The sequence below is a fragment of the Oncorhynchus mykiss genome, chromosome 10 (genome assembly GCF_057628025.1).
Source record: "Oncorhynchus mykiss isolate SJ-2025 chromosome 10, ASM5762802v1, whole genome shotgun sequence".
Lineage (NCBI taxonomy): Eukaryota > Metazoa > Chordata > Actinopteri > Salmoniformes > Salmonidae > Oncorhynchus > Oncorhynchus mykiss.
Window position 1 is genome coordinate 56,665,346 of NC_143031.1, and position 11,973 is coordinate 56,677,318.

The 11,973-nt window shown below is 44.3% G+C and overlaps 1 protein-coding gene across 1 annotated transcript; it reads right to left on the reverse strand.

The window, feature by feature from the left end:
- Positions 1-7,792: 7,792 nt before the first annotated feature.
- On the reverse strand, positions 7,793-11,650 carry LOC110534325 (uncharacterized). The gene has a single exon (XM_090187173.1). It carries the CDS (start codon positions 11,648-11,650, stop codon positions 10,859-10,861), a length of 792 nt encoding a protein of 263 aa, XP_090043299.1. The 3' UTR covers positions 7,793-10,858.
- Between the last annotated feature and the right edge of the window lie 323 nt (positions 11,651-11,973).

Genomic DNA, 11,973 nt, shown 5'->3' on the forward strand with positions numbered 1-11,973 from the left:
TCTACGCCTAGTAGGGAACAGGTGTAGGCTGTTAGTCCCAAATAATCATTATCATACTGATAGAAAATGAATCACTTGTTCATATTTCACAACCTCTGCAGGCTTTTGGAGTTGCCTATGTGCAAGTCATTAGTACAATAATACTCTTGATTTAGGCAACATTATAGCATCCTACATGTTTCTAAATCAGTGATAGATGTGCAAACGAACAGATGAGCGTTCACCTCCACTTATTTATCCAGCCAGAGATGAATTATCCATGTTTACAGATGGAGATTCAGTGAAACAAAAGTTTCTGTGCGAGAAATAAATATTCCAAACGAAGTCTGGGACAGTTGTGGGATGCGATAGATCCCATGTTAATACGGCCACAAGCACCAAGAAAACTTTTTTACGCAATGTGGCTGACGCGACAGATCAGAACGTTTAGCTTAAAATGTTGATAAACTATTAGGTGTAAAGTACTTAAGTAAAATCACTTTAAATTACTACTTAATTTGTTTTTTGCGGTTTCTGTACATTTCGTTACTATTTAAATGTTTTTCTACTTTTACTTCACGACATTCCGAAAGAAAATTCTGTACTTTTTACCCCATACATTATCCGCGACACCGAAAGCTACTCGTTACATTTTGAAAGGAAAATGGTCCAATTCACACACTTATGAAGATAACATCCCTGGTCATACCTACTGCCTCTGATCCGGTGGACTCAAAAAAAACACATATTCCCATTTGTAAATTATGTCTGAGTGTCTGCGAATGTAGCGAAATGCTTGTGCTTCTAGTTCCCGGCGATGCGGTAATATCTAACAAGTAATCTAACAAAATCACAACAACTACCTTATACACACAAATGTAAAGGGTTGAATAAGAATATGTCATATAGGCATATGGATGAGCGATGGCCGTGCGGCAGAGGCAAGATGCAGTAGATGGTATAGAAAACAGTGGCTTGCAAAAGTATTCACCCCCTTGGCATTTTTCCTATTTTGTTGCCGTACAACCTGGAATTAAAATGAATTTTTTTGGGGGGTTGTATCATTTGATTTACACAACATGCCTACCACATTGAAGATGCAAAATATTTTTTTATTGTGAAACAAACAAGAAATAAGTCAAAAAAATGAAAACTTGAGCGTGCATAACTATTCACCCCTATTCAATACTTTGTAGAGCCAACTTTTTGCAGAAATTACAGCTGCAAGTCTCTTGGGGTATGTCTCTATAAGCTTGGCACATCTAGCCACTGGGAGGCAAAACTGCCCCGGCTCCTTCAAGTTGGATGGGTTCCGCTGGTGTACAGCAATCTTTAAGTCATACCACAGATTCTCAATTGGATTGAGGTCTGTGTAATATGGGATGACGCTGGAGAGACGATGCGGGTACGGGGAGTAAAACATTTAATATAGAACGGACGTGGAACGTAACAGCGTCAGCAAACAGGTAACACAGACAAAAACACTAGAGTGGGAGCAGACGTAGCAGTCTGGGCTTTGACTAGGCCATTCCAAGACATTTAAATGTTTTCCCTTAAACCACTCGAGTGTTGCTTTGGCAGTATGCTTAGGGTCATTGTCCTGCTGGAAGGTGAACCTCTGTCCCAGTCTCAAATCTCTGAAGTCTGAAACAGGTTTCCCTCAAGAATTTCCCTGTATTTCGCACCAGAAAAACTGTTTTTCAATCTCAAGGCCATCAGACTGCTAAAAAGCAATCACTAACTCAGAGAGGCTGCTGCCTTCATCAATCAATCAATCAAATGTATTTATAAAGCCCTTCTTACATCAGCTGATGTCACAAACTGCTATACAGAAACCCAGAAACCCCGTCGTAATGAGGATCGGACCAAAACGCAGCGTGGTAAGTGTTCATGAGTCTTTATTAACCAAAACACTTGAACAAAATAACAAAGTGAAAAAAACGAAACAGTTCTGTAAGGTGCATAAACTATATAGAAAACAACAAAACACAGGTGGGAAAAAGGTTGCCTAAGTATGATTCCCAATCAGAGACAACGATAGACAGCTGCCTCTAATTGGAAACCACACTTGGCCAAAAACATAGAAATAACTAAACTAGAAAGCCCACCCTAGTCACACCCTGGACTAACCAAAATAGAGAATAAAAGCCTCTCTATGGCCAGGGTGAGACACCCAGCCTAAAACCCCAAACATAGACTCACTAGTCACTTTAAACAATGCCACATTAATAATGTTTACATATCTTACATCACTCATTTCATATGTACTATATGTTACAGGGAAAATCTATAGGCAGAAGTAATGACATGTACGTTTCAGGATTGATAAGGTACAGACCCCAAAGCAAACCTGAGGGCAGCCAGTGTGAGTGCATTTTTGTTCTCCAACCATGTCTCATCAAACGTTTTAAATATTATCCAGCAAAGGCCAGGGCCAACCAGATCTAAACTCAGCAAAAAAAGAAACTTCCTCTCACTGTCAACTGCGTTTCTTTTCAAACAGACCTCGGCATTACGCTTATTCCTTCGACGATAAACGCAGATCCGACCATCACCCCAGGTGAGACAAAACCACGACTCATCAGTGAAGAGCACTTTTTGCCAGTCCTGTCTGGTCCAACGATGGTGGGTTTGTGACCATTGTTACTTTGTTGCCGGTGATGTCTGGTGAGGACCTGCCTTACAACAGGCCGGACAGTCTGAGCACTGATGGAGAGATTGTGCGTTCCTGGTGTAACTCAGGCAGTTGTTGTTGCCATCCTGTACCTGTCCCGCAGGTGTGATGTTCGGATGTACCGTGCAGGTGTCCGTCCTGTCTCCCTGTAGCGCTGTCTTAGGCGTCTCACAGTACGGACATTGTAATTTATTGCCCTGGCCACATCTGCAGTCCTCATGCCTCCTTGCAGCATGCCTAAGGCACGTTCACGCAGATGAGCAGGGACCCCGGGCATCTTTCTTTTGGTGTTTTTCAGAGTCAGTAGAAAGGCCTCTTTAGTGTCCTAAATGTTCATAACAGTGACCTTAATTGCCTACCGTCTGTAAGCTGTTAGTGTCTTAGCGACTGTTCCACAGGTACATGTTCATTATTTGTTTATGCTTCATTAAAACAAGCTTGGGAAACAGTTTTAAATCCTTTACAATGAAGATCTGTGAAGTTATTTGGATTTTTATGAATTATCTTTGAAAGACAGGGTCCTGAAAAAGGGACGTTTAATATTGGGAGGGACACCCACACTATAAAAATGGGAAATGCCACCAAACCTAATATACACTTATAGCTAGGCAGATAACTGGTGGTTTTTTTCTCTCTTATTTATCTATCAAAAAAATGGACTTAATATTTCTCTCTCTACCTAAGTAATGAGGAAGGCAAATAGTAATTATTACTTTTTCATATGGCCTTTTCTTCAGTAAAGTATCTCTTTTGCAGTGATGGACCACCCTAATCATTTTCATTCATGTAAAACCCATGGTTTGAAAGACGGTGATGCAATTTTATTTATTTTTTTACGAAGAAAGGGGAGGAGAGGAGGAAAGGCAGCGCTTGAGAAAAGCAATTTATTTAGTTGATTTAAAGTTTCGTAGTGCATTTAATTATGTCTCAGTGAATAATTCCTTTGTTTCTCCCCCCAATACTGTTGCTTCCAGTTGCCACGGCGCCTGCCCGTTGATTGACGTGTGGAGAGATCTAAGCGAACGCGCCCCAGTTAGCGCTGATTGACACCTCTCAGGTGTGCTTTACCCCACAATCAGAGGCAGTGTGGGGCCGGGCGGGAAAAAACAGGGGAGCTTTACTATTGATGGGCGTAAGCGCGCCAGTGGGAAGATTAGAGATGGGTGTCAGAGCTCCGCAACACCCAGAGAATAGCTTCTTGATTACACTTGAAATCAGCTTGCAAATCATGGGATCCTCGTTTTTTCTCCATTCTCTCCTCCTCCTCTTCTTTTATCATAGGCCTTTTCTCAATTGGATTTGCTCAACTCCTGCATTCTCTCTCCTTCATCCTCTCTCACCTTCTTTTGAAAAAGGTCGAATTGCGCGTCATCAGGCAATATATGTTTACAGAGTGGTATACCAAAATAAATGTATAAAGTGATAAAAACTCATTTAGCAAGTTGTGCAAGACATTGTATAGATAAAAGGATAAGTAACATATTGCTTTTAATTGTTTGCATGCTTTCTCCTTCAAGAAAATAATAGCTGATTCAAAGGGGGGGTGGCAGATTTCAAAACTGATTTCCTTGAAGGACTCGGGTAGGATACACTTGTGCTTCCTCGCCAAAAGGAGGCTGTCAAAAAGGGGAGGACCATCTTCCCTTTGCCTACTAACGAATTGACACTCTCCTCGACCACTTGTTGGTTTCCGCGTCATGGAGAAGAGAGGATGGAGGACAGACTTTTGCCCAAGTGAGAAAGGCCTTAGTGTCTGCATCAGTCTGGCAGTGGAATGATGGAGGGGAGCAGAGGGTGGGGGGGGGGGGGGGGGGGCAGTGCTAAGTACACAGAGAGGGAGATGGGAAATGCAGATGGGTGGTGAGGGGGGAATCATTGGGAGATGTCGCTCCACTTCACCGTCACTCGATGTGGCTAATGTGTTTCTTGTGTCACTCTGTAGGAGAGGAGTTGCGGCGTACAAGAGGGCTCGGCTGTCATAACAGGGGTACATTTTCATAGAAGTGCTGCAAGTCTGTGACTGTGCCATTGAAACCAAGAGGCCAATTGTTTTGTGCGGGTCCAACTCCTTATCTCCCCTTGACTCCACATCAATGCCAGAATTCCAGTCGTTGTTTTCAAGTACTTGTTTGTTCATGCCATTTAAAAAAAAAAACTCCTTCGCCTTTGTGTTGACTTTGCTCTCTCTCTCCTCCCCTGAATGTGATTACCGACGGCTCCTTGAGAGCCCATCACCGTAGATGCCACCATCCATCTGGACGTGTGATCCATTAACGACGTACGCTGTCTGCGGGGATGGAGTCTGTTATAATATCAGACAGAACTTTGCTGAAGTCGGCACCATCATATTTCAAATCAACGGTCTAGAGTGTTGAGAGAGGGACAAGCAGCAGCAGGAAGAGATACTTAGATTAGAGGTTTATTTTGTGTGTTCCTTTGTTTCTGTCAGGAGCAGGCGGCAGGCTGATGGATGTGTTATCTCACTGACTGTCTGTCTGGTTGATCCCCCACTTACAGCCTGTAGCCCCGGGCTGCTTGTGACCTGTCACTGAGGGCTGATCTGAATGACAAAACTGTACTTATGTTACAGGCCTCAGTACAGAGAGTCACTGTGTATAAAGAGTCACTGTGAGAGACCCCCTACCCCCCTCCATCTGGCACGCAGGCTTGAGCAAATGCTCGATGAGGCGGTGATTACACGTCCTCTGCTCATCTTAGCAGAGCGGCAAGAAGTTAACTTTAATGTGTTTTCATAAGGTTGACTGGAGGTAGATCAAATCAGAGGAAAGACAACCACCTTGTCGCTCAACTTGCTGGCGGCATCAGCGCCGGCCTCCCATCAAAGTGGGATTACCGATGTAAATCTGGCTAATTGACATGTGGATACAGGCCATGATTTAAGGCTTCCACTTCGTGGGATGACGCTCCCCGCTCAGTGAACACTACATTACCTACATGTACATATTACCTCAATTACCCCAACTAATCGGTGCCCCCGCACATTGACTCTGTACCGGTACCCCCTGTATATAGCCTCCACATTGACTCTGTTCCCGGTACCCCCTGTATATAGCCTCCACATTGACTCTGTACCGGTACCCCCTGTATATAGCCTCCACATTGACTCTGTACCGGTACCCCCTGTATATAGCCTCCACGTTGACTCTGTACCGGTACCCCCTGTATATAGCCTCCACGTTGACTCTGTACCGGTACCCCCTGTATATAGCCTCCACGTTGACTCTGTACCGGTACCCTCTGTATATAGCCTCCACATTGACTCTGTACCGGTACCCCCTGTATATAGCCTCCACATTGACTCTGTACCGGTACCCCCAGTATATAGCCTCCACATTGACTCTGTACCGGTACCCCCTGTATATAGCCTCCACATTGACTCTGTACCAGTACCCCCTGTATATAGCCTCCACATTGACTCTGTACTGGTACCCCCTGTATATAGCCTCCACGTTGACTCTGTACCGGTACCCCCTGTATATAGCCTCCACATTGACTCTGTACCGGTACCCCCTGTATATAGCCTCCACATTGACTCTGTACCGGTACCCCCTGTATATAGCCTCCACGTTGACTCTGTACCGGTACCCCCTGTATATAGCCTCCACGTTGACTCTGTACCGGTACCCCCTGTATATAGCCTCCACGTTGACTCTGTACCGGTACCCCCTGTATATAGCCTCCACATTGACTCTGTACCGGTACCCTCTGTATATAGCCTCCACATTGACTCTGTACCGGTACCCCCTGTATATAGCCTCACTATTGTTATTTTACTGCTGCTCTTTAATTCCTTGTTACTTTTATTTTTTACTTATCGTTTTTTTTACAGAACACTTATTTTTCTTAAAACTGTATTGTTGGTTAAGGGCCTGTAAGTAAGCATTTCACTGTAAGGTCTATTGTATCCGGCGCATGTGACAAGTACAATTTGATTAACTGTTAGTTCGTCCTTAACTCAGTCCGAATGTCAAAAGCTACCAATGCCAGGGTCACGCAGCAATTGTCTGATGATGGAAAAGGGGGTGGGTGAAATATGCTGGGAATTGTAGGTAACCTTGTGCAAGGCTGAGGCGTTAATAACTCAAACGAGTTCTTTGCGCTGCGTCGGGTTGTTTGATTGATCTCTGATTGATAACTGCTGAATCTCTGTGAGTCTTGAAATGACACTGCAGCGTCATAGTCCCCCATAAACACATAACCAACTTGGAACAACAATGACTTGGGTGCATATCATATCCCAGGTCAGAGGGGCCGGCTCCGTTTTTCTTTGTAAGCTGATTGTTCTGGGTCTTGTATGTAACATTACGAGACCTTGGGACTATAAGGTTCTGTGATATTGAGCATGAAAGTTTTCACATTTCAGAACATTTTGGTAGTGAATTTTTCTTTCATAACCCAGGTCCTCACCTTAAAGGTACCAAAAGTGCAGACTATTTTTTAGGTGGGTGCAATCTGGGTTCAGCTATAAGGCACTATCTGCCACAGAATGTTACAATTATTTCGATAGAAAAGTATAGACATTCAGTGACTTAAATAAGAGTATACCATTCTTTCTAATCACATCATCAAATATATTAGTTCATGTTCCTCACACATTTGTTAAAGTGATTATCCTATATCCTATGGAAAGCTTAGCTCTGGATAAGTAAACTGCTATATTTTTGTGGTCTCTGACACCGAAAGTCAGTAAACTACTTGCTAGTTAACAATAAAATGTGGTAAGTTTGTAAATTTAGTGAAGTACCCCTTCCATGGAGGTTTTCATATGGATAAAGAACAAGACAAAAGCAGCAACGCCTCTCCTAGGGCCTTAACATGCTCTAAGCCACCTGTATTTAAAGAGCTTACATTATGGCCATTCTTCTGGAAAAGTGGTGAAGAAAATCTAAGTAATGTAAAAAGAGGACCAGAACCTATGATAGGAATAACCAATATATGGTTCTATCTGCAAAATATAGTTTGGATAATTATTTTTTTTCAAGTCTCAGATCTCATATCACTAAAAGTTGTCTTCCTCTTTCGTGACTCAATAAGTAACCTCAATAACCTTACATACAATTATTTTTGACAATCCAGAATTGTGTAATTGGATGGCAGATGGGACCTTAAGAGTTTACATTTTTTTCATTGTAAATGTACTTATTTATTTTTTTATCTGACATATCTCACATGTAAAGGATCATAAAAAGAGCAACTCCATTCAATAACATTTTTTTTTTTTACCAACATTTCAAATAGAATGTCAGATAGAACCGAAGATCAAGATTAATTATTATAAAAATCGCCTCAGTGGTGGAAAAAGTACCCGAGAAAAAAAGTAAAGATACATTAATATGAAATGACTCAAGTGAAAGTCACCCAGTAAAATACTACTTGAGTAAAAGTCTAAAAGTATTTGGTTTTAAATATACTTAAGTATCAAAAGTAAATGTAATTGTAAAATGTACTTTAGAATCAAAAGTATAAATAATTTCAAATTCCTTATCTTAAGCAAACGAGATGGAACAATTGTTAGTGTTTTTAAAATTTGCAGATAGCCAGGGGCACACTCCAACACTCAGACAACATTCAGGAACAAAGCATTTATGTTTAGTGAGTCCCCAGATAGGTAGAGGTAGTAGAGATGACCAGGGATGTTCTCTTAATAAGTGCGTGAATCGGACAATTTCTGTCCTGCTAAGTATTCAAAATGCAACGAGTACTGTTGGGTGTCAGGGAAAATGTACGGAGGAAAAAGTACATCGTTTTCTTTAGGAATGTAGTGAAGTAAAAGTAAAAGTTGTCAAATATACAGTTGAAGTCAGAAGTTTAGATACACCTTAGCCAAATACATTTAAACTCAGTTTTTCACAATTCCTGACATTTACTCCTACTAAAAAATCCCTGTCTTAGGTCAGTTAGGACTTTACTTTATTTTAAGAATGTGAAATGTCAGAATAATAGTAGAGAGAATTATTTATTTCAGCTTTTATTTCTTTCATCCTTCAAAGTGCCTCTTTGCTTGACATCATGGGAAAATCGAAATAAATCTGCCAAGACCTCAGAAAAAAATGGTAGACCTCCACAAGTCTCGTTCATCCTTGGGAACAATTTCCAAACGCCTGAAGGTACCACATTCATCTGTACAAACGATAGTATGCAAGAATAAACACCATGGGACCACGCAGCCGTCATACCGCTCAGGAAGGAGATGTGTTCTGTCTCCTAGAGATGAATGTACTTTGGTGCGATAAGTGCAAATCAATCCCAGAACAACAGCAAAGGACCTTGTGCAGATGCTGGAGGAAACAGGTGCAAACATTTCTATATACAGAGTAAAACAAGTTCTATATCGACATAACCTGAAAGGACACTCAGCAAGGAAGAAGCCACGGCTCCAAAACCGCCATAAAAAAGCCAGATTACGGTTTGCAACTGCACATGGGGACAAAGATCGTACTTTTTGGAGAAATGTCCTCTGGTCTGTTGAAACAAAAATATAAATATTTGGCCATAATGACCATCGTTATGTTGGAGGAAAATGGGGGAGGCTTGAAAGCCGAAGAACACCATCCCAACCGTGAAGCACGGGGTGGCAGCATCATGTTGTGGGGGTGCTTTGTTGCAAGAGAGCCTGGTGCACTTCACAAAATAGATGGCATCATGAGTACGGAAAATTAGGTGGATATATTGAAGCTACATCTCAAGACATCAGTCAGGAAGTTAAAGCTTGGCCGCAAATGGGTCTTCCAAATGGACAACCCCAAGCACACTTCCAAAGTTGTGGCAAAATGGCTTAAGGACAACAAAGTCAAGGTATTGAAGTGGCCATCACAAAGACTTGACCTCAAACCTATCGAAAACGCGTGGGCAGAACTGAAAAAGCGTGTGCGAGCAAGTAGGCTTATAAACCTGACTAGTTACACCAGCTCTGTCAGGAGGAATGGGCCAAAATTCACCCAACTTATTGTGGGAGGCTTGTGGAAGGCTACCCGAAACATTTGACCCAAGTTAAACAATGTAAAGGTTATGCTACCAAATAATATTTGAGTGTATGTAAACTTCTGACCCACTGGGAATGTGATGAAAGAAATAAAAGCTGAAATAAATCATTCTCTCTGCTATTATTCTGACATTTCAAATTCTTAAAATCAAGTGGTGATCCTAACTGACCTTAGACAGGGAATTTTTACTAGGATTAAATGTCAGGAATTGTGAAAAAGAGAAGCTTGAGAGAAGCTCAATCCAAAATACATGGGCAGCCCGCTAATGCCCATTGACAGCCTGTCAATAAACCACATTCAATTTCACATTTTTGGGATGAACAACATTAGCGGGCTGCCCATGGGCCGAGAGCGATGCTTAAAATACCAGTTGTTTGGCAGTTAAGGATTGTAAAGTGGTTCAAGACCGCAATGCATATCGCCATGGAGAAACTTGCACAATGAATTCTAGGAATCAAGTCTGCTTTAGATTTTGCTGCAAAAGTGCCTTATTACCTGCTCAGCCAATTTGAACATATTGTTTTGACTTGACTAGATCATAAAGGAACAATTGTCCAGACTGAGGCTTGAGTTTACGAATTGACGGTTTAGTAACCCAACTTTACACAGGCTACTGTTTGGCCGTAGCCCACTACAAATAAATGAAGGATACCCCACAAACCAACCCTGGACTTCTCTTGTGAAGCCCAGACGTAAGAGAGAGAACAATGGCTAAACCTGGCCTTAACTCACAATGCTCCATCCCCCTGCCCAACCCCCCTCCACGCCACTCCGCCAACCGCCAGGATGCCCGGCATCAGAACATTCCAGCCATTCCCGTCATTGGCAGATAGCAGGTTGATTGGCATGTCGGACACTGCGAACACTGGTAAGTACAACACAACCCACTAATAGCCTAACACATAACAGACAGCTGTCTGTGCGGGTTGCTACACACCCCCCCCACCACAAAGTCCCTCGTCTGCGTGGCCGTGATGGTCGCAGAGTGTCCAGATGTGAAACAGGGGGCTCCATCCGTGGCAGGGGGCTGCCCCTCTGGGACCCAGGGGATGAAGGAAGGGATATGGGGGACAAGGAAGCGGGAATGGGGAATACAGTCCGTGGCTCCGGGGAACCACGCGGTGACACAGGGAGAGAGACAGGGGGAGTGGGCTGTCTGGAGCCTTGTCTGCGGCACCTGGGGGTGGGTGCCTGGAGACGGTCATTGCCAGAGAGGGGAATTGTGGGTTTGGGGAGAAGAGGCCCCTCTGTATGGGGCTAACCTGTCCCTGTGCAGTGCCACCTTTCTCCCCCTGGGAGGAAGCTGCACCCGGTGAACAACCTCCCCTACCCTCTCCATGACGCTGCAGGGTCCCACCCAGTGACTGTCCAACTTGGGGCATCTGCCTTTCTTTCTCAGGGAGCTGTAGACCCAAACCAGCTCCCCAGCCACAAAGTGCCTTCCCCGGGTGTGCACGTCGTAGTTCCTTTTCTGCCTCACACCTGCAGCTGCTCTCTGGCGAAGATGTGGGCTGTCTCCAGGCGGTCCTGGAGTCTCCGGGCATACTCCGGCTCCAAAAGAACATGGGCTATCCAGGGGCCGACCAAAAGCCATCTCCGCAGGGGAGCGGATCTCTCTCCCCAGCATGAGGAGAGCAGGCGTGCAGGAGGTGGAGTCTTGGACAGCGGAGCGGCATGCCATGAGGACCATAGGCAGGTGCTTGTCCCAGTCACACTGGTGTTTGGTAGAGACGATGGCCAGCTGCTGTCCAAGCGTTTTGTTGAAGCGCTCCACAAGGCCATCACTTTGAGGATGGAGAGGAGTAGTGCGGGTCTTGTGCATACCCAACCTCTCACACATGGTGGTTTGAGGCTGTAGTTTCTGCCTTGGTCGCTGTGGATGGACTCCGCAGCTCCAAACTTGCTGAACATCCCCGCTGTCAGGGCGTCGACAATGGTCTCTGCCTCCTGTGGTGGGGAACGGCCCAACTACATCCACTCCCACCCTCTCCATGGGAGCCCCCACTGGGAACTGTTGGCGCTGAGCATGAGAGCGGCCTGGGAGGCCCTTTCTCGCTGTGCAGTGGTTGCAGCGGCGACAAAGGTCCTCCACATCCCTCTTGTGCTGCCCCCAGTAAAATCTCTGACGGAGGCGGAGTGTTTTTGTGACCCCAAAGTGTCCAGTCCCCACCCCCCCATGAGTACTCTGGAGCACAGCCTCCCGCAGTACTTTTGGGACCACCACCTGCCACCTCTCCTCTCCTGTAGCTGACTCCTTCCATGCCCGCTATAGCACGCCATCAGTCAGCCGCAGCCTCTCAAACTTTGACCAAAACC

Bases quoted from the DNA above. Each gene is read 5' to 3' on its own strand.
- LOC110534325 (XM_090187173.1), bottom strand. From the start codon at position 11,650: ATGGAGAGGGTGGGAGTGGATGTAGTTGGGCCGTTCCCCACCACAGGA.